The 22,725-nt window shown below is 37.4% G+C and overlaps 1 protein-coding gene across 1 annotated transcript; it reads right to left on the bottom strand.

The window, feature by feature from the left end:
- Positions 1-10,441: 10,441 nt before the first annotated feature.
- On the bottom strand, positions 10,442-11,030 carry LOC107761179 (dehydrin HIRD11). Its single transcript, XM_016579363.2, has one exon. The coding sequence runs from the start codon at positions 10,929-10,931 to the stop codon at positions 10,620-10,622; it is 312 nt and encodes a 103-aa protein (XP_016434849.1). The 5' UTR covers positions 10,932-11,030; the 3' UTR covers positions 10,442-10,619.
- Positions 11,031-22,725: the final 11,695 nt, after the last annotated feature.

The following is a 22,725-nucleotide window of genomic DNA, read 5'->3' as shown; positions in this document are numbered from 1 at the left end:
TTTTAGTGAGTTTAGTGAAGAAAATTCCAAAGGTGAATTGTGATTTTTACTTCCTTGAATAAGAAGGTTTTTCACGTAAACTTTTTGCCTTATTTATGTTCTGCACTTATTAGTTACAAGAAGCAAAAGAATTAGTCCTCATAACCTGATTATAGACATAGATCAGTAAACTATTGGTGATTTTAGGTGGCAAAATCTTAATAGGTCATTATCTGTCAATACACTATTTATATCCCCTTTCCTCGTCAGTGTATAAGTTGTGTACCAAATCAACAGAAATGTATAAGACCTTACTACACGTACTTTCATGTATTGAAAGGAGTCAGTGATATTTGTGGGTATAATTGTACTATTCTCACTGTGGGCATCATGCGTATATAGATATTGTGGCTCCTGGTGGTGGCAAGGGGTACTAGGCCGCTATCAATTATATCGTTACAAATTTTGCTTGGTGAAGCCACTTTATTTACTATGGGTATTCAATTAGGATTTTTGGATCTACCGAGAACTTCGTGTCTCGTTCCATTACTTATTATATACGATCAAAATCGGGCCTACCCGATTTTACTATTTGATTGTGACAAAGAAGTTGCATCGAGGGTAGCCTCGTAATGAATCACACCCGAGCTCGAAGAAGAGGCATCAAATCTAAAGACTGAAGTGTTCGTTGAGACCGAGGCCAGCAGCAATTGAGATTAAGCATGACCGACTTCAAGCAAAGTGCAATAACGGAAAGGCGAGATATCCATAATCAGCCGAAGATCACGGCAGAAATCTTGGAACAGATCAAATCAAGGGCGGTTATTTGTACCAATCATGAGATTTACTTCGGTAATTAGAATTGTACTATAATTAGGATTCCTCTAGTATATAAAGGGGGTCCCATCATCTAATTAATTAATTCACATGTGAATATGATACTGTAATTGCTTCCGCTGCGATATATATAATCTATCGATTGGTATCAGAGCCTACTCATGTCTAATTAAATGATTAGGATGAACATGGAAAAATAGTATCATGTTAATATGCAAGTTTTGAATTACATGCAAAGATTATTTTTCTGTAAAACTGCATCATTTTTAGCATGAATATTTGTTCCGAGTATTATTATTATTCTAAAAATCATGTAATATCTGCTTATTGTTGATGATATTTGATTAGAATAATCTGAAAATTTCGCTAATCCATGAAAATTGCAAAAGTCACTATTTGGCCAAATTGGCCAGAAAATCGAAGGTCAACATGTTGACGGGCTCCGACTGACCTAAAACTTGGCAGGTCCATGCGAAACGTCCCACTGGGAGTAGGGATCATTTCCTATAGACGTTTAGATGGTTTTTTGGACATTTTTTAAAATTTTCTGAAAATTTTCCAAAATTGTTTTTGAGTTGTTTTTAATCCAATGGTGGTAGGGATCGTTTCCTATGGATTCCAAGGTTAAATTCTGGTGATATAATATTTTTACATATTGACATTGGTCATCTTCCATATCAGATAAACCCATTATAGATAATCACTAGGTTATAGTAGTTGTTGATTATTTGTATTTACTCTCCATCTGAGTATGCATGTTGGTTTAGTGGGACTAGTATATTGAATGTTGATATTCACTTGACTAAAATTAATAGTTTAAGCTCCATCTGAGTATGGCCTGTTTAAATTCATGGAGTGAATAAACTGTCATTACATATGTATATTACAAGAATAGCTCTTTTCCCATAGAAATTTGTTGTTCAAAGTGCATGAATTATATGTATGTAGTGTGTTTTGAACTTTAATATTCAATAATACATGACTGATTTTGATCTATTTATTTAATTGTCTCTCAGGTTAACAATGACTTTTTCAATCCCCTCACTGCTATTCTTACCCAAAACAAACTTGAGAGTCAAAATTATGTTGATTGGAAACGAAACTTGGATATTGTCCTAATTGCTAAAGAGTACAAATTGTGCTCGATGAGGTGTGTCCAGAAAACCCTGGAGTTGATGCTATGGATAATGAGCAGAAAGCTTACCAAAAATGGGTTAAGGCTGATGAGATGGCGCGGTGTTACATTCTGGCATCTATGTCAAATGTTTTGAAACATCAGCATCAGTCTATGGAGTTTGATTATGACATTTTGGAAAATATCAAAGAAATGTTTGGAGATCAGAATCGTACGGCTAAGCAGACTGCCATGAAAGCTCGTCTAAATACCAAAATGGTTGAAGGTTAATCTATTAGGGACCACGTTCTGAAGATGATGAGTTTTCTGAATGAACTAGGGGTCCTTGCAACTATCATTGATAAGGATACACAGGTTAAAATGATCCTGCAGACTCTGCCTGAGAGTTTTTAGCAGTTTCTCCTGAATTATAACATGAACAAAATGAATTTTTCACTTGCGAAATTGCTGAATGAGCTACAGCCGGCAGAAATTATTATCAAGCAATAAGCTCCTCCTGTGGCATTGAATTTTGAGGTAAGTTTTTCTTCTAAGCCGAGAGGCGGGCAGAAGAAGAAAAAGGCTCAAAAATCCATTGTTGGTGTCGCAACTGCTGGTGTGAAAAAGGATAAGGGCAAGTGTTATCACTACAAAAATCCTGGTCATCATAAGAAGCAATATTTGGTTTATTTGGCCAAGCTGAATAATAAACCAAGTGATTTACATCTACTTGCCATTGAAACTCTTTTAACGGCTGTTTTTACCATGTCGTGTTGTGCAGATTTGGGAGCCACTAATCATGTCTGCACTTATTTGCAGGGGTTTCAGGTAACGCGGCGGCTAAGCAGAGGAGAAATCAATGTTTATCAAGCAGATGGATCGGCAGCCCCAGCTTTAGCATTAGGAAATATTAGTATTTCGTTTGGTAGTGATAGTGTATTAGCTTTAAAGGACACATTATATGTACCTTCTATTAGAAGGAATTTAATTTCGATTTCTAGCGCTATGAGAGATAGTTATGACATTAATTTCCATGATATTGATAAATGTGTTATTAGTTATAATAAGCGTTATCTCTCTTCGACTACATTGATTAATGGTCTTTTTATTATTGACTCTATTCCTAAATCATTACAACCTAAAGAACTGAATTATATTGATTTACCAAATAAGAGAAAATGTTCTTCTAAATTATGTGAAACATATTTATGGCACTTGCATTTGGGTCATATAAATCTGAATAGAATTTGAAGATTGGTTAAGGATGGACTTTTAATTTCATTAAAAATGGAGGCACTACCAACTTATAAATCTTGTTTAGAAGGAAAAATGACAAAACAAAATTTTCCCTCAAAAGAAAATCGAGCAAGTGATAAATTAGAGTTAATTCATTCTGATTTGTGTGGTCCAATGAATGTCAAAGCAAGAGGTGGTTTTGAGTATTTTGTGACTTTCACAGATGATTACTCAAAGTATAGATATATTTATTTGTTGCAGCGAAAGTTTGAATATTTTAAAAAGTTCAAAGAATTTAAGACAGAGACTGAAAAGCGACATAATAAATATATCAAGACACTACGATCTGATCATGGTGGGGAGTACCTCTCTTCGGAATTCATTAGTTATTTGTCACAATGTGGAATTACCTCTCAATTATCTGCATCTGGAACTCCATAATAAAATGGTGTAGCTAAAAGAAGAAATAGGACTCTTATGGAAATGGTTAGATTAATTATGAGTTATTTCAGTTTGCCTTCGTCCTTTTGGGAACGTGCCTTAGAAATAGCAAATTACGTTCTGAATTTAGTTCCTTTAAAGTCAATAACTTTGAACCCTACAGAATTGTGGGGACTAGGTGCAAGCCTAGTCTACAGAATATTCGAGTTTGGGTTTGTCCAGCACATGTGCTAAAAGGGAAAGCCGATAAATTGGAGGTGAAAACGGATGTATGTGTATTTGTGGGTTATCCAAAATGGACGAAAGGTGGTTTATTCTATTGTCCTAAAGTAAAGAAGGTAATTATTAGCACAAATGCCAAGTTTCTTGAAAATGACTATTTGATGAACCATGTTCGTGGAAGTAAACTTGTTTTACACGGACTTAGCAAAGGAATGGAAACTCGGTCATTTAAAAAACAAAATGACTATATGCAAACCCCGGAATTCGATTTTGACCTACCATTACATTTTAGTAATGGGAGAAATGTCAATAGACTTGATGTCCCGCAAGAACAAGTGCCCGAAGTCATACTACCACAAAGTAGTGGGAGTTATGTTGAGCAAATCGCACAACGGAAGAAGTCGTTGATATTCCTATAGATAACATGGAGACTCAGGTTCATGATAATGATGTTGTTCAACCACAAGATCATAATAGTGTAGCTGCAACTGATGTAGTGCGTAGTCATAGTGGGAGAGGAATAAGACAGCTAGTTCATTATATGCTCTTGGGAGAATCATATGATAGGTTTCCTGAGGAGACAACTTCCGAACATGTCAATTACGACCAAGTACTACATGATAAAGATGTTGATAAGTGGGTTGCTACTATGAAATCAGAGATGGGGTGTATGTACTCTAATCAAGTCTTGGATCTTGTAGAACCACCTGATGGGGTTAAACCCATTAAATGCAAGTGGATCTATAAGAAAAAGAGAGGTGTAGACGGAAAAGTGCAAACTTTTAAAGCAAGGCTTGTAGCGAAAGGTTTTATTCAGAAATAAAGGATCAATTATGAGGAAACCTTCTCATTGGTAGTCATGCTTAAGTTTATTAGGATTCTCTTATCCATTGTTGCTCATTATTATTATGAGATTTGGCAAATGAATGTCAAGACAACTTTCCTTAATAGAAGCATTGATGAGTGCATCTATATGATTCAACCAGATGGTTTCATGAAAGTGGCAAGGAACACATGTTGTATAAGCTTAAAAGGCCCATTTATGGACTAAAATAGGCATCTAGGGCATGGAACACTTGTTTTGGCAAGGGGATTAAAACTTTTGGTTTCGATTAGTGTCTTAACGAGTCTTGTGTACACAAGAAGTGGGATGAGGACAAAGTGGCATTTTGAATATATGTAAATGATATATTGCTCATAGGAAATAATGTGGGCATGTTGGGTTCAGTTAACAGTGGTTGTCCACGCACTTCGATATGAAAGATTTGGGAGAAATGACTCATATCCTTGGGATCAAGCTTTTGCGAGGTCGCAAGAAAAGGATATTAGGCTTATCCCATGCTCTTTATATTGATATAATACTCTCCAAGTTTAGCATGGATGATTCCAAGAAAGTATTTCTCTCTTTCAGGCATGGATTTTCTCTATCTAAATATCAGTCTCCTAAAACTGATGAAGAAATAGAAAAGATGAAGGCAGTCCCCTATGCATCTGATGTGGGGAGTCTGATGAATTCTAAGTAATGTACTAGACCTGATATCTTCTTTGTCATTGGCGTTGTTAGAAGACTTCAGTCTAATCCTAGGAGAGAGCATTGGATAATGGTTAAGCATATAATCAAGTACCTAAAAAGGACTAGGGATTACATGCTAGTCTACCATTTGGATGACCTTGTGCCTATTGGCTACACTGATTCGGATTTCCAATTAGATAGAGATTCTAGAAAGTCTACCTCAGGAAATGTGTTTACTCTGGGAGGATGAGCCATAAGTTGGAGGAGCATCAAGCAAACTTGTGTTGCTGATTCCACTATGGAAGATGCATATGTGGAGCCTTTGACGCAGCCAAAGAGGAGGTTTGGATTGGGAACTTCCTAAGAGAGTTGGGTGTGGTTCTCTCGATTCAAGCACCAACAACACTTTATTATGATAATAGTGGTGCGGTTGCAAGTTAGAAGGAGCCACGAAGCCATAAAAGAACAAAGCACATTAAGCGTAAATATCATTTAATTCGTGAGATAGTGCAAAGAGGGGATGTAGTAGTCACCAAGATTGCATCGGAGAAAAACTTGGCAGACCAGTTTACTAAAAGCTTGCCACATAAGACTTTTGATAGGCATGTAGACAGAATGTGTGTTAGAATTTTAGACGCATGGTTATGAGTCTAAGTGGGAGATTGTTAGGATATACTATAAACCATGTGTATTGTTATAATATTCTTTATGGAATAATTATTTATTCATTTATTCAATTCAATAAAATTTTATTTTAAATAGATCATGTATTTGTCTATGTGTCCATTGTTTATATAGTAGATGGTTTAGTGAACAGAGTTTAGCTTATACACGGAAAATTAAATCATCGATTTTTTTAAGTCATAAAATTTATGTTCACAATCTAATGATGGAATTGAAAAGACCATCGGAATGGTTGTAGCAAGAGATTAAATATAATTTATCTTGATTATGGGAATGGTTTAATTTGACTTCTTGTGCTAGTATATTTTGTATGTATTGAATGGATCAAGTAGAGATAAGTATTTTATACTGATTTAATAAAATAATTTCTCTAGTTCATTCAATGTAGTTATACTCTTAATTTTGATATAGTTATTATTAGTTGTGTGTGTCATTTATTGTTTTGATTTATTAAAAGGCAAGATTTTTTCGAAGATCAATAAGCATAATAAATTGGACAATAATGACATACATTGGCGAAGTAATAATTAGTTGACAAAATTTATGTGTCAATTTTTTTAGATTGATGATACTCCTTTATGAAAGCTTATAATGTCAAATGTGTAAACCCAGATGGTAGATTTTGTATCCAACACATGACATAAGTTAAGCGGAAGTCTAAAGGAAGCAATCAATAAATTAAATTGTTAGTAATTTAATTTGATTGGTTAGTATCTGAATCTTAACATGTGGAGTTAAACAAGGTTTATGGAAGAATTTTGAAATTGAACTAAGGAGTGTAATCATAAATTTTTAGTGGAATAATTTATAATTTATTATGGTAGAAATTAATTTCAAATTTCGAAATTAATTCCATAATAGGAAGCCTTGTTAATTAATTTCTGTGATCCCCACTGTGCCTAAATAATAGGAAATAAAGAAAATCTTTTCTTAGTGGAAGAAGAAAACCTAACAGGTTTTGGAAAAGGATTTTAACCTAAAAAAACGTGGGTCACGCCCCAAACTTAGGGAGCGCGACCGATGCTCAACCGAGTGAACCCGGTTGAGCAAGCCTATTAGATTCTTTCTGCCCAAACTCACTCATGAACAAAGAGAAGACATATTTTCATTAATTAAATAATAGGGAGATCATTTATATAATACTACATCATTTCATTTGTTACTTCATTTTAACGTCTCAAAATACACACATTTTTCATAGTTTTAAGTGGAATAAATGACTCAAACACAATAATATTTCGTCCGACTTTCCCAACACCCATGTACAACTCGCACTGTGTTTACGGAGCCACTAATAGATACAAAAAAGTGCTAGAAAAGTGCCGGCAATAAGGCCCCGGCTATACCTCAAGTACAATACATAAGGAACAAAAGATGTATGACCTCAAAATAAAATGGGGCTCACCAAGACTGCTGGGAGGAGGATGTACTGCTATTACTGATTATGCTACCTACTGTGAACCACCCGCATCCATTTAAAGATACAGCGCCCCTGACAAAAGGGACGTTAGTACCGTCGAATATTACTAGTATGTATAACTAAACACCATCTCAATAGAACGATCATTAATACAAGAAGGAACAATCACGAATTCAATAGAAACCCCAAACAATACCAAAACGTCGAGTTAACAATCGCATAAACTTTCAAGTAAGTTTCCATAATTTTAGGTTGGCAGGTCTTAAGTACCGATATACCATCATCCACAATACCACTGCATTCTTACACAGTCTGATCACGATCCAATCAGCTAGGTCGTCTCATTTGAGACATCAATCATAATCACAATTTCATTTATAATTTCCAGTACAGTCATAACTATGTGTGCAGCATGGCATCCGATCACGGTCTGGTCGGTTAGGCCGTCTCGTCCCAGACATTACCATTTTCTATTAATTACCTCATTTCATACTTCTTTCACATCTTTCAATTCATCGGCACTAATGGCCATAATTGTTATATCATATTTGGCACTTGGTCGTATTTCATAATTCAAGTTCTTTTACACATTCCAACATTATTATCATCATCAACAACAACAAGGCTTTTCATTCAAGTCTTTGATTACACAGGTGAGCAATTTAGAATCTAAGGCACATAGAGACATTTCACACAATTTGGCATAACAATCTTTATTCGAATTTGACTTGAAGTCTAGGCATTTTTAGCACATATTTCATGTATTGAACACCTCCTCAAATGATAAGGTAACATGATGAAAGCATTGGGATACATATTTCACATATATTTTTCAACACAAGCATATTCGGAATAGTAATTTCTATAACGATCAATTTGGGACTTACACCGATTGCAGGAATACCATGGGATTCAATTCTAAGAAGAGGGTTTTAGCCAACATACCTCAATTGAGCTTCTTTAAACTCTAAAATATTCCAAAATTCTTAGTAACTTCAATCTATTTTAGCAATATAACAAATTGAACCAAAAATTAGGAAAACGATTATGGTAGCTCACTTGAGCATTTTATCAAACACCAAGTGTGTATTAAGGTTTCAATGTCTGGAAGATTTCATCATCTCCTCAACCCACTCTTTACCATTTTTAGCCCACAATCTTCCTACACTCTTTTATCACACATGTATACAAGATAGGCAACTCCCATCCTCATGAACTATCTTACTAATTACCCCTTCTAGTTAATTTTTGAAATTAAGGGCCAGAATATAGATTCTTACCTCTTAGGATGAAGCCCTAGTGAATTCTTCTCACAAATTCCTCAGCTTTGAGCAAGAGTTGATGAGTGATGAGCTTAGGGACTCCCTTCTCACTTTATGGTATTCTCTCTCTAGAAATATAAGGCTTTTCCTTCTAAAATGATCCCCCAAAGGAGTTATATTAGGATGGGGTCGGATTTAAAAATTAGAAAAATAGGAGCCCCAATACAGGTCTGCGGTCGCATATGCGACCGCATAATGCTTCTGCCATCCGCAAAGTGTGCCCCATAATTGGCCCTCCGAAACTAGTATTTTCTACTTCAATCTGCGACCAGTCCGCGGACTTGTTTTACGGTCCCATAATGCACCACAGAACCTCCCTCCGACAATACTTTCATGCTGGATCTGCGATAGGTGTGCGGCCCGCGAAGTCATTCTGTGGTCGCACAATTGGCCACCAAAATGACATAAAAATGAACCAAAAGATTGCCTCACTCTGCGGCCATTCTGCGGCCCACAGAGTGATTATGCAGCCGCATAATGAGCCGCAAAAATGCCCAACTTCGCCAAACATTTTCCTTCAACTTTCCAGTGCACTGTTCAACTCAAAAAGTCTGTACCGCGGCGAGCTTACGAGCCGCGAAGAATCTCTATAATCTTTAACAAATAAGCCTAACTCAGCACCACAAATTTCGGGTCCTCAGACAAAATTTTACGTGGCCTTACACTATATACTCCATATAAGGCTAGTCGTTTTTTACACTTGTTTTACACGTTTTTCTTCCTTGGAATTTCGCCCACCCGAAGATCTCTCTTTCCGGATATTATTTGGGTAACACGGTAGAAAACTGTGGAGGTTTTGCTGAGGTCGCGGTCTTGCAACTCTGAAACTGGAAACTGAGATTAATCTGTTTTGTTCATGCTTTAAGAGGTAACTCGAATAATCTCTGTATGTGCTAATTATTTAATTCACACATAAATATAATAGTGTAATTGATTCGCTGCGATATATATAGTCCATCATATGAGATTTAAGAAGAAAAATAATTTATTGAAACTTATGGACCAAGACATATTGTCATAAACATTTTTGTGATTGTAAATCATTTTATTAAAGTAAAATGAGAAATCCTATTATGTACAATATAGTTTGATTGAGTATGAAATTTTAAAAAAAGGGACAAAAATTTAAAACTTGTGGGCCAAGATAAATTGTGATACACATTTGTGTGACGGTAAAACATCATAGTAAAATTAAAGTTAATTTTTTAAAATATAAAAAGATATTATTTTTTTTGAATAAAAAAAAATAGACCACACGTAACCTGAGGAAGTAGTATTTCCCTTTAACATCAAAACTTCTGTGCCTAAATGCAGGTATGTGATCAATAATTATTCACATAGTTGATCACATACATGATCTTGATTGCGTGAAATTAAAGGCGTTGTCTGCTGCAACATGGTGTGTCTGACAAGTTGCGCCCTCCCTAATTATTCCCTTCCACTAGGACAAGCATGACACACTCTCAATATCCATATTAACAATTTTCATTTATTGTAATCTTTAAATAAGATTTAAATATAGAAATAGTATTTAAAAATTTTGAAGAATCATTGTCCACTTCTTTGACTTCAGTAATCCATATCCCTTCCTCTTGCCGACGGAGACACCTTGGCCGCTAAAATGTAATCGAAGAACTGCACATGACTTTCTTAATTGCAAAACGAGAAAAAAATAAGAAGAAAATCAAAGATGGTATACAGCAAGCGATTCAAACGTTAATTACATTCCAATAAAACATACAAGCAACTGCTAAGTGGTAAGGAAGATAGATCTATATCAGAAAGCAGTAGGAAATACATTGGAGAAAGGCTAATAAGGAAGGATCATTATTTAGGGATCGAGGATTAGATCTAATCGCTATCGCTGTCGCTGCTGCTGCTGTCATGCCCATCGTGCTTCTTCTCCTTTTTGTCCTTTTTGTCCTTTTTCTTCTTCTTCTCCTCTCCTTCCTTGTGATGGTGCTCTCCGCCTTCTTCTCCATGGATCTTTTCCTTTATCTTCTCAACAATCCCTTCCTTGTGCTCTCCGCTGCTATGGCCGTGATCCTTTTTGTGCTTCTCTTCTTCCTTGTGCTTATCAGCCTCATGGTGTTTGTCTTTCTCTCCTTCCTTGTGGCCTCCAATGTGGAGTTTCTCCTCTATCTTGTGAATGATTCCTGCCATTTTTTGGTACTTGAATAAGAAATGGGTTAAGCAGAATTGTGATCGGGGTGAGGAAATTAATGAGAGAGAGTGAGGATTTTATAGGGGAAAAGGGACTGGTTGTCGGCACGTTAGCTCTTCTTGATTTTACATTTATAACCCTGTCACGCTTCGACGCGGTTTCGACGCGAAGATATTTTCTAAAAACCAACCGCGATGAAAAATTTGGAGGACGAGAATATATCGTAAGGCTAGTCTAAACGAAGCGATATAACCAAAGGTTTTGATTTTCGCTAAAAGTTTTAACTGAACGTTGAGAAAAAATTAGATAACTCAAAATGAGTTGAATAAAAGCAGATACTGTCGTAAATATTTTGATCAGATTCGAAATACGTAGATAAGGATTAATGGGGGTATGTAGAAGACAACTCGTCCAATTCAATGTCACTTTCAAGACATTTGCTGCAATTGGTCATAAAGTTTTCTTTTCCTATCCATAACTTTATTCTTCATGTTTGTTTACCCTAAAAATTAAGTAATAACTAAATTTGTAATGTGATTTTAAGGATACGTGATTTCATTTAATATTAATTGAGAAATGTAAAGATAAGCAACATAAATTAACAATAATGTAAAGCAAATTAGTGTTTGGACAGAGCCCTCGAGTTGAAATACCCTCGAATTAGTAAAGCAAGAACAATTAAAAGGCAGTGAACCGATGAACAAGAAAACGTAAATTAAAGAGAGAATATTATATTGCTTTTGTCTGCGCGAATGTAAGTTCCTTATAAATAATGGGGACTCCCCTTTATATACTAGAGGAATCCTAGTTATGGCACAATTCTATTATGGAAGTAAATCCCATGATTGGTACGAATAACCGTTCTTGATTTGATCTGTTCCGAAATTTTCGCCGTGATCTCCGCCCGGTTACCGATATCTCGCCTTTTCGTCATTGCACTTCACTCGAAGTCGGTCATACTTAGTCTCGATCGTTGTTGGCCTCGATCTCGATGGGCACCTTAATTCTTGAACTTGACACCTCGTCTTCGTACTCTTGCCCAATCCATTACGAGGCCGACCCCCGAAGCGATTCCCTAGTCTCGATTAAATAGCAAAATCGGGCAAGCCCGAAATCAACCGCATATAGATAGTCCCCTCGTTTCTTGGAGTGTGATGAGAAGAAACAAACTGAGCCTTCGATTTTATACCTCAAACATTTATGATCTCACTCTTGTGACGTAAGCGACGGAAACGACAGAAGCGTCGCGTCGGTACGATTCCCAAGATCATTAATTAGCACCAGTTGATGGTCGGCCACTTAGTGCCCTTGAACCGTCATAAAAAATATTATAAATAGATCATCTTCATAATTTTATCAATCTTCTAATCTTCAAAGCACTTCTTCTCCCTTCAAGTTTTTCAATTCTTCACGTATCGTTTGCCAACCTTCTCATCAAACAACAAGTTTTATCTTTTTCTTTCTCTGAACTCGTATAAAAATGGCGAAAACATCGAAAACCATTCCTCAAAAAGAAAAAGCCTATTCATCGCGGCCGGTCGCCGATAAAAAGCCGGTGGAGCCATGCATTGAAGAGTGTGTTCCTGGGTCATGTGATCTTACTTCTGGCTTTAAAGTTGAGAAACCCTCGTCGGTACCTGGCCGATGTGAGCCAATGTCGAGATACATATGCTCAATAACTGATGGCAATCTTGAGCAGGTGAAAAAAGATTGTCGTTGGGAAAACAAGGAGGTGGTGATTCAGACCCCTGAAGAAGAGGAGAATAATGATGTTGACTACGAGTTGGTGGCTCGACAGAGGAGCGCGGAGGTCCCAAAGGCCGTCGAGCCGGTGGTGACCGAAGAGGTTCAACCTTGAACCGAGGGAATCTCGGAAGATGGCTTGAGCAAAGTCCCCGAGTCATCAGAGGCTGAGGATTTCTCCCGTCGTGACGGGCAACCGGTGGATGTACCTAAAGGGGCCAATTCTGAGGCCCTTTAAAATGAAGAGAACGCCCCAAGCGACTCGCTTGGGGCAATAGACATTAGCGATTCTCCCATCCCAGCATTTTTTTAGGGGGGAAATTTAAGAAATCCCAGGCCATCGGGACCCCCGATGTGGGAACGACCCACGAAGGGGAAGACCTTTTCCGTGGCTGCTTTACGGGGGTCGAAGAGACTTCCGATCTGGGTGATGCATCGAGTATCTTCAATGAAGCCCATCGACTTCTGAGTCAGGTGAGCCTTAGCTTCCTTTGTTAATATTATCTTTGTCTTTATTTCTTCTTATCTGATTTCCTTTCTTTCTTCATAGGCTTTGACGCTCCATCGGGACTCGTTTTCTAAATTCGGGCAGAGCTGGACCGGTGTGAGAGCGATCTCAAAAAGCTTATAGAGGAGAGAGATTCCCTAAAACTCCTTATTGAGCAAAAGGAACAGGAGTTCAAGGGCTTTAGAGTTGAATTGGTAATAGCTCATAAAGGGCAAACCGACTTGATTAAGCAGGTAAAGCAATTTTTTGGAAGCTCGTCTTATTTAATCTGAAGACAATGACTAACACTTCAATCTTGCAGGTTCATGAGAAGGCCGAAAATATCGAGCAACTTCGCGAGGAGGCCAAGATGAAGAAGGCAGAGACCTTGGGGTGGAAGAAAAATATGGACCGCCTTGCCTCGGAGAAAGACGCTACTCGGGCCCAGCTATCTTCGGCAGAACATCAACTCCAAAACATGAAGGCGGATAGTTTGGCCCGAGCTAAGAAAATTGAGGAGCTCGAGGTTCGGTTGGCCGTTGATTATACAAAGGCCACATCTGAGGCGGAAAGAGTAAAGGCCAAAGTAGAGGCCGTCGTGGCCGTCTATCGAGCTGACGTTGAAGCCGCTCACGCTCGGGCAAAGGAAATTTCTGATGCTTCTCAGGTTCGATCGTTCTGCGTTGCTGAGCATGCCAAATGCCACTCTCGGAGAGAGACTCACGAAGAGATTCATGCTCATGGTATTGATCTTACTGCCGATATCGAGAACGTGAAAGTGCTAGAGGTCGAAGCCAAAGCTTTGATTTCTGATGATGATGGTTTTGGGAGCTCGAGTGGATCCGAGAGTGGTGGGGATGAAGATGAGGCTCCCGGGGAAGATATGCACTGAGAATTTTTCTTCTTTTTTGGATTTTTTTTGTAAGACCCTGGGTGGTCTTTGTAAATATTTTTGCATCTATGAAAGATTGTTTTTCTTTCCGATTTGTCTCTGGTTTCTGTTTTGTGAATTGTGAAAACTCTGTTTTGCTTTACCTTATAATAATTTTGATATACTTTTATATCTTGTGAGGGTATTGACTCGTTTCGTTGTCTTGCAAAAAATTTGTTTGAGAACCAGAAACTTTGGCGATTTGATCGAAATTGGACTAGTGTAGTCTCTATAATCGAGTGAGTATTTGCTCGAATTTGAAGTAGACAAACCTTTAGGTTTTAATTGAGTGAGGGTGGATTCTCGAACTCAAAAATACAATGGCCCTTGGGCTCTTGAATTGGACCGATATGGCCTTAAAAGAGTGGCTTCTTACCTTTTCGGCTTAAAAAGTTTAATTATGTAAAAATTTGTTATGCCTTAGCACGAGATAAATCTATAACCATTAGGATTCATTGTTATCGAAAAACTTTGTTATACCTTAGCATAAGTTTGTTCGAGAGTTCGAATAATTTGATACCTCTTAAGGTTTTTGTTGTTATCGAAACCCTATGTAAATTTCCCGAGGGTAGCCCTTTTTCAACCGGTTTTATGAAAATATTTGAAGGCCTATTTGATTACGGAATTCGGACGTCTCCGAACCATGTTAATTTGGTCGTAGTCTTTAACTTGAGATTTGCCCTTTGGGCTTGCTTATACTTCGAACTTGTTCAAAGTGTCAGTCCCCGAATGGGGTGGCCTGGCCTGTAAAATTGAGGATTGACTTTTTAAGGTCTTATGATTTCAAAGTTTAGTAATTCGAGCATGTCAATTTTTGGACGGCAGTCCCCGGGTAAGGGGTTAATTGCTCGAGCTTTAGTTACGATTGGCTCTTGAGCCGGTCTCCAATAGATCGTAAGCATGAAATTGTGAAGTAGAAATTTCTCTTAGACATGGAACATTTGGTAGGGAAAAGGTAATTCTTTCAATAGATTGTTCATGCGTACATGTTTTTCCATTAGGGCTCGAGTAGTCTACACTGGCATGGTTCAATTGACCGTTTGGCCCTTTACAAAATTTACCTATCGAGACCCCGTTGACACAAAGTATTTTTCTTGAAAACATAACATCCGAGGGTGATGCCCCCCAGTATTTGAGGTTGATTATAAGGAAGCCTCGGATACTGTTGAATTGTCCCCAGGTAGAACAAATAATTGTTGCCTCGTTAAAAACCTTGCCGGAGAAATCCATTTGGGAAAAAACTGATCTAAGGAAAAAGGAGTGCAACACATGCTTTAAAACCTGAGGTCTTTGTGTTGAAGAACTTCTCGAAGTCTTCGACCGAACACCTGCAATAGTTAGTATCAAATATAAATGACATAGGAAAGAGTCATAACTTAGAAATAGTATCGTTTGAAGAGCGATATGTTTCAATTATTTGGTAATTGTTTGCCGTTCATCGTGCCAAGTTTGTAAGATCCCTTTCCGATGACTCCGAGGACCCGATATGGTCCTTCCCAATTTGGGCCGAGTTTTCCCTCGTTTGGATCTCGAGTGTTGATGGTGATATTTCATAGAATTAAGTCCCTTATTTTCAAGTGTCAGAGATTGGCTCTTCGATTGTAATATCTTTTGATTTGTTGTTTCTGGGCGGCCATTCAAACGAGGGCGGCTTCCCATTTTTTGTCCAACAATTTGAGGCTCGTGTTCATAGCCTCGTGATTTGATTCTTCTGTTATTTATCGAAACCTGACACTAGGTTCCCCGACCTCGATCAGGACCAGGGCTTCGATGCCATATACTAAGGAGAATGGTGTTGCCCCCGTACTAGATTTTGATGTTGTTCCATACGCCCAAAGGACTTCGGGCAAAATTTCAGTCGATTTCCCATCGTTCAACCTTTTCTTTAGGTTCTAAATGATGGCCTTGTTTGTTGTTTCGGCCTGTCCGTTCCAACTAGGATGATATGGCATCGACAAGATCCTTTCTATCTTGTGATCTTTGAGGAACTTTGTTATTTTGCTGCCGACAAATTGTTTCCCGTTGTCGCACACGATTTCGGCGGGTATACCGAATCGGCATATGATGTGATCCCAAATGAAGTCTATGACTTCTTTTTCTCTGACTTTCTCGAAGGCCTGTACTTCAACCCATTTAGAGAAATAGTCAGTCATAAATAAAATGAACTTAGCTTTATCTAGGGCCGATGGCAGAGGGCCGACGCTATCCATTCCCCATTTCATGAAAAGCCGTGGGGATAAGACTGAATGAAGCTGCTCCCCGGTGCATGTCTTTGGCATTTATCGCATTTTCGAACAAACTCCTTAGTATCTTTTTCCATATTGTCCCGATAATACCCTGCTCTGATGACTTTGTGAACCAGTGATTTGGCACCGAAATGGTTCCCGCAAGTACCCTAGTGAATTTCTCGTAGGACGTAGTTTGTGTCTCCCGGATCCAAGCATATTGCCAACAACCCATCGAACATCCTTTGGTACTGTGAGCACGTAATTTTTTCCCTATGTAAAATACTCCTACAAATTTAAGAATAGATTTTTTCCAATTGTTTGCAATTTTATAGGATTTTGTAGGATTTTTTGTTAATTGTTTGCATTTCTGTGCATGTTTACTTTTATTTAAATTATGAAAAAATAAATACCAAAAATACCATGCATTGCATTGAGATTTTGTTTTCGTATTCTAGGATTAATTATTAAATTAGTTGCTTTATTAAAAATAAAAATCACAAAAATTGGCTTACTTTTATATTTTTTAGCTTTTAATTCTAGATCAGTAGTTCTTCTCTTTTAATTTAGGACCAATTAATTTTTATAAATTTTATAATTTGATAATTAGTTAATTTTACAACTTAGATTAATTTAGAAATTTAATTTAAATTTTTAATTAATTAAAGAAAGAAAGGAAAACAAAAAAAAGAAAAAGAAAAAGGGAATTGAAAAGCTTGGTTTTAAAATCCAATTTGAGCCAATTGATGCTGAAGCCCAAGTTTTGCCCCAAATCCGCCCCAAACACATCCTTTACCTAAACCAAATCCGCCCGAGCCAAAAGCCCCTTACCCGGTCCAACCCCTCACTAAACTAAACGACCCCGTTTTGCCCATCCCTGATCACAACCGTTGGATCCTAGTGATCCAATGGTTCTGAACTAGTTATCCCAAACTCATATAACTGTCCGAAAACCCTTTACCCCCCATTCGAACCCTTTCTTATTCCTATCTCCTTCAACCAAACCCTAAGAGACTAGCCGCCCCTAAATTCCCCCGCCGCCTCCGCCTCTAACCACCACCGAAAATCGCCTCACGGTAGTTCCGGTGCTCCAAACAGCCCCAAATCAACACCTCATAATCTCCTTCCCCTCCCCTTTCCAAATCCACAAACTTCTTCCCCAAAGTCCTCACCCAAATCCTTAAATCTTAGATCTAAAAATTAGACTCTAAACCTTAGTTCGTCTAAACTAACCCAAATTCACCATATACACTCCTTAGCCTCCCCTCTATACCAATCTACTAACCTTTCCCCCAAAAGACCCACCCAATTCCGTTAATTCCAAATCTGGAAATTCGAAAACCTAGCTTACTCATTTTGCCATATTTCCTTCTGGTTCCTCGAGTTTCAAGGTACGAGTTGAGCCCAAAATTTACATTAACTAATCGTTCCTAGCAAGAATGATTGCTTAATGTAATTTTGGACTCAGCTCGAAGCACAATCAGAGACTAGCCAGCCTTGTGCAAGTCCAGGGTCAGTTTCTTCCTTCTTGAATCTCATTAGGTATTACTTTCCCCTTATTTTTCTTGTCCTATTTCTTTTTTTACTTATGGTTTGGTCCACACTGGTTGAAAACAAAAAAATGAAAAACATATGTTGATTAGGTTTTTGTTTAGGCATCTCTATTTTCCTTTTTGTTTTTTGGTTAATTAATCAGTAACATGAATTAAATTTTAGGATCCTTAAATTGTTTTTCCTTTTCCTGCTTTTGTTTTCTTGTTCTTTTGTTTTTCGTTTTGTGTTTAGTTGCATGCTCTTGTTTTCTTGTTCTATTGTGATTATTGTTGTCAGTATTGATTCGAATGCCTCATGCTAATTCAGGCTTCATTGTTCATCTTTTTTAGATTCGATTTGATTGGTATAACATTTTATTGTAGAATTAGGTTTCTGTGTGTTTAAATCAGAAGTTCATTATGAAATTAGCTAATTTTAGGTTTTTAAGTGTCCAGAAATTTAAAGTTCAATCATTGTCAAGTTTTGTTGTTTGATTTATATTAGCATGTCCATTTGTGTTTAGCCTGATTTGAAAATCAGTAGCAACTTATAGGCAAAGGCGGATCCAGAATTTTAAGTTTATGGGTTCCTATCACAATTTTAAATTAATATACAATAATAACTGGGTTCACAAATAGATATTTAATAATTTTTTAAACAAAAATACAGGTCTACGCAAAAGTTACTGGGTTCCCTGGAACCCGTATATTACACCCTGGATCCACCCCTGCTTATAGGGACCTAATTGAACGAAAGAAAACTTAAGGGGGTCATAAAAGAGGGTAGATAATTCTGAAATTGGGTAAAATTCATGCGGGAATGTTCTAGAATAGGGGCAGCTGGCCCTATTTGGCCAGCACAAAATGCTGAAACTAATTAGAGGTTGACAGTTGTCCCATTTCTGTTAGAAAAGATGTTGTTTGAGGGAATAATTCTCATTCTGTTTCAGCAGCACATGGCACTCTTAAGGGCTATATATAGACCATTTCCTTCACACTAAAAATCATAGATCAGACCCTAGAAAATACACAAAAGGTTTCTGCATTACTTTGAGAAAAATTAGCTCGAATTATTTTTTGTAAGAACTTTGAAAAGCTTTCATGAGATCTCTGGTTTTCTGGGTTTAAAGATGGTTTAAAGGGGTTGAAGGCCGTTGATTGCTGCTTTGCACATACCTCTGCTATTGCTGAAATCCTCACCCTATTTTTGCTTTATTCTTTGTCTTCAGGTACTTCTATGAACTTTCTGAAATGCAAACAAAGCTGTAAAGAATGCATTGTGTTCGAGCTAGTAATATGAAATCTCAATGTTCAAGGTGTTAAAGTTGTGGCTTCATATGTTTGCTGTTCATAGTTTGTGTCGTTTAACATACTGTTTTTTTTTTTGCAATTTATATGATTTCACATGAATAGTCAACTTAGTTCAGTCCATTCCTTGTATTATTTTGGACAATTTTGAAGCAGTAGGCAACCATAATAGTTTGTATGGTCACTGCTAAGATCTGTTTGATTTTGAGAGCAATTTTGTAATTGTTTGATAGTTCTCAATTAAGTGTGAGCCATGTTGGTAAGCTTGGATCAATTCTAGTTTGTTTTGGTTTCTGAAAATCATAGTTAGTTGGAGTTTATTCCCTTGAACATCATGTTTGATTTAGGGCATTTGTTTTTAACTTATCGAGCTAATATCCATGCTTTGAATGTCATGTAGATAGTGTAGTTGATCCAGCATATTAATTTTCAGACTTGAATATCATTTTTGTGATTTGTATGTTTAGAGCATCTTGAATATCAAAGAAAAGCCTTGGCATGTTTAAAGTTTTTTGTTTAGTTTTGAATATGGGCTGGATTCTTGGCCTCATAAGTCGGCCCATTTATCAGGAGGCTTGGACGTGACCAGATTTGGTCTTTTTTTTGCTTTGGGCTCAATTTGGAGCCCAATAATCTTCAGCCTTAGGTTGTTTTCTTTTTCAAAATTTTATGTTAGTTTAATAAGAAAAGGATTTTCAATGTGGAATTGTTGGGCTGGACATCAACCCAAATAAATAGCCTTGATCATTTTTGGGCCTGTTGAGGTTTTCGAAGATCCATGCCTTTTGGGCTCAGCTTCGAGCCCAGGCAGCCTCAACACCACACTTTTCTTGATCAAATAGGCCCGTTGTTGGTCCAATTCTCCCCAAATAAATTAAAGGCCCAAAACATGTACCTCAAACCCTTTTTTTACCACTAATAGTTATGTATTAAGTTCAAACCATTTGTAAATAAGAACATACTTAGGCCTAGTTAAGTATAATTCTTTAAAACTAGATTGGGGTGTGCCATCCATAATCAAATCACCTATGGCCCTCACATTAATACTATAACTTAGATATTTGAAAAATGAATATTCGTAGTTCGCTTTAGGCACGTTTAATGTATCGTCATGGTTGTGGACACGTTCACGTGACATAATTACGATTTTAAAAATAAAATCGGAGTATGCGTTCGCGCAACTTCGACCAAACTTTCTTAATAATAACAATGCGTTATTAATTATGGACACGTTCACGTGACATGATTTTTGGCGCACCAAACAAAGGGGGTACGCATGCGCGTGACCCGTTTCAAGATAATTTCCTAATTAAAAAGGCAAATGCACATAGGTTCTAAAATGAGTAATTAGATAATTTGATTAAGTCAAGTATGATCAAAGCGACCGTGCTAAAACCACAGAACCCGAGAATGCCTAACACCTTCTCCCAGGTTAATACAATTCCTTACCCGGATTTCTGTGTTCGCAGACCATAATTATGAGTCAACTTCCTCGTTTCGGGATTTTAAACCAGTGACTTGGGACACCATAAATTATCACAAGTAGCGACTCTGATTTTTAAATAATAAATCTCATTTTGATTGTCACTTAAATTGGAAAAACTCCCTTATACCCCTTCCGGTAGTAGAAACAGGAGGTGTGACACATCCTTCTGTACAATGTTCCATCTTCGGCATATGTGAATCGTGCAACTTTCGTTCGCAGAGTCCTCAATTCCTTAGGGTCCAGCGAAAGTTTTCCATTCCTTAGATAATCCACATATTTGTTCCTCCACCCAAGTTAGGCTTGTGGATTTTATTTCGGCGTGGCCTTCTTCGACTACCGACTTTGAAAGTTGTACGATAGTCCCCGAGCTAATTTCATTATCTTCGATTGATGGCCCCAAATTTGCAAAGGCATTGGCCTCACCGTTTTGCTCTCGAGGTACATGCTGTAGGGTCCATTCTTAGAACCGATGTAAGGTTACCTGCAATTTGTCCAAGTACCTCTGCATTCAATCTTCTCAACCTCGAAGGTTTTGTTGACTTGGTTAACCACGAGTTGGGAATCATACTTGGCCTCGATGACCTCTACTCCCAAACTTTTAGCAAGCTTGAGACCTGCAATAATGGCCTCATACACGGCCTCATTGTTAGTCAACTTAGGGGTTTTGATAGATTGTCTAATTATATTGCCTGGGGGTGGCTTCAGAACGATGTCTAGCCCGGGACCCTTCACATTCGAAGCACCATTTGTGAAAAGGGTCCACACCCTCGAGGATGTACCTGATTTTAGCAATAGTTCCTTTTCGACCTTGGGTACGAGTGCTGGTGTAATGTCGGCCATGAAGTCTACTAAGATTTGAGACTTGATGGTTGTTCGGGGTTGATACTCATTATTTTACCTACTAATTTTCATGACTCATTTGGCTAGTAGGACTGAGAGTTTGGGCTTGTGCAAAATGTTTCGAAGGGGATAAGTGGTTACAATACAAATTGGGTGACATTGAAAATACGGTTTTAATTTCCTAGATGCGCTTATTAGAGCAAGCGCTAATTTTTCTAAGTGTGGGTACTGGGTCTCTGCTTCAACTAAATTTAAGCTATTGTAGTAAATAAGAAATTGTGTACCATGCTCTTCTCAAACTAGAACACCAATTATCGTGACCTCCGAAACTGCCAAATATAAGTAGAGTTGTTCGTCTGCTTTCGCAGTATGATGCAATGGTGGACTCGAAAGATACCGCTTTAATTCTTCCAATTCCTATTGGCATTTTGGGGTTCAAATGAAATTGTTCTTCTTTTTTAGCAGTGAGAAGAACATATGACTTTGATCCGAAGACCTCGAGATGAATCGGCCTACAGCAGTTATCTGTCCTGTTTACCTTTGTACGTGCTACACCCTATATTTTCGTACGTTAGAGTATTCGTAAGTTAATTGATGTAAGCTCAGAAATGAGATCAACTTTGAAAGTATGTAAGGTAAGTTAATCATTTTACAATGGAGGTTACAAATATTTAAGATCATGAATACCAAGTACTAAGAGGGTTTTAAGGCTTCGAACCTAAATGAATTGAAGAAAATAAATTTCGTCAAAAGTCGACAAGTTGGGAATGTTATAACATGTACTTTTGGGGTGAGACTATAGTGCTTAACCTTATAAGGAGATTATATTATGAGTTATTGTAGTTGTCTTATAGTCATGTATCATGTTTTGAAGTCAAGCGAGTTGTGAAACAAAAGTTGGAAAAGGTCATCACAAGTTACATTCATAAATATGATAAAAATTAGGTCAAATGTAACTGAGCATTTATCCCAATGTACTTGGAATTACGGGATGATCTACCTACAAAATTGAAGATCTACGAGTCTAGTTTACAATGAATTAAACCGTTCATTGATAAAATATTGGAGTAGAGAGATATTCATATTTTTACGAGACTGCGCAGACAGTAGGTGACAAGTAGGTGCATCACCTACTTGCCAAAAGGAGAGACCTCAATTAAAAGCTCCAAAGTCGGACAAGAGGGTACTTTTAAGGGATATTAAACTCATTTATTTCACCTATCTTTCAGACCAAGAAAACC

Source organism: Nicotiana tabacum, chromosome 22 (assembly GCF_000715075.1).
Source record: "Nicotiana tabacum cultivar K326 chromosome 22, ASM71507v2, whole genome shotgun sequence".
Classification (NCBI taxonomy): Eukaryota; Viridiplantae; Streptophyta; class Magnoliopsida; order Solanales; family Solanaceae; genus Nicotiana; species Nicotiana tabacum.
Note: the sequence above shows the minus strand (reverse complement) of the source record. Positions and strands in the feature narration are given on the sequence as shown.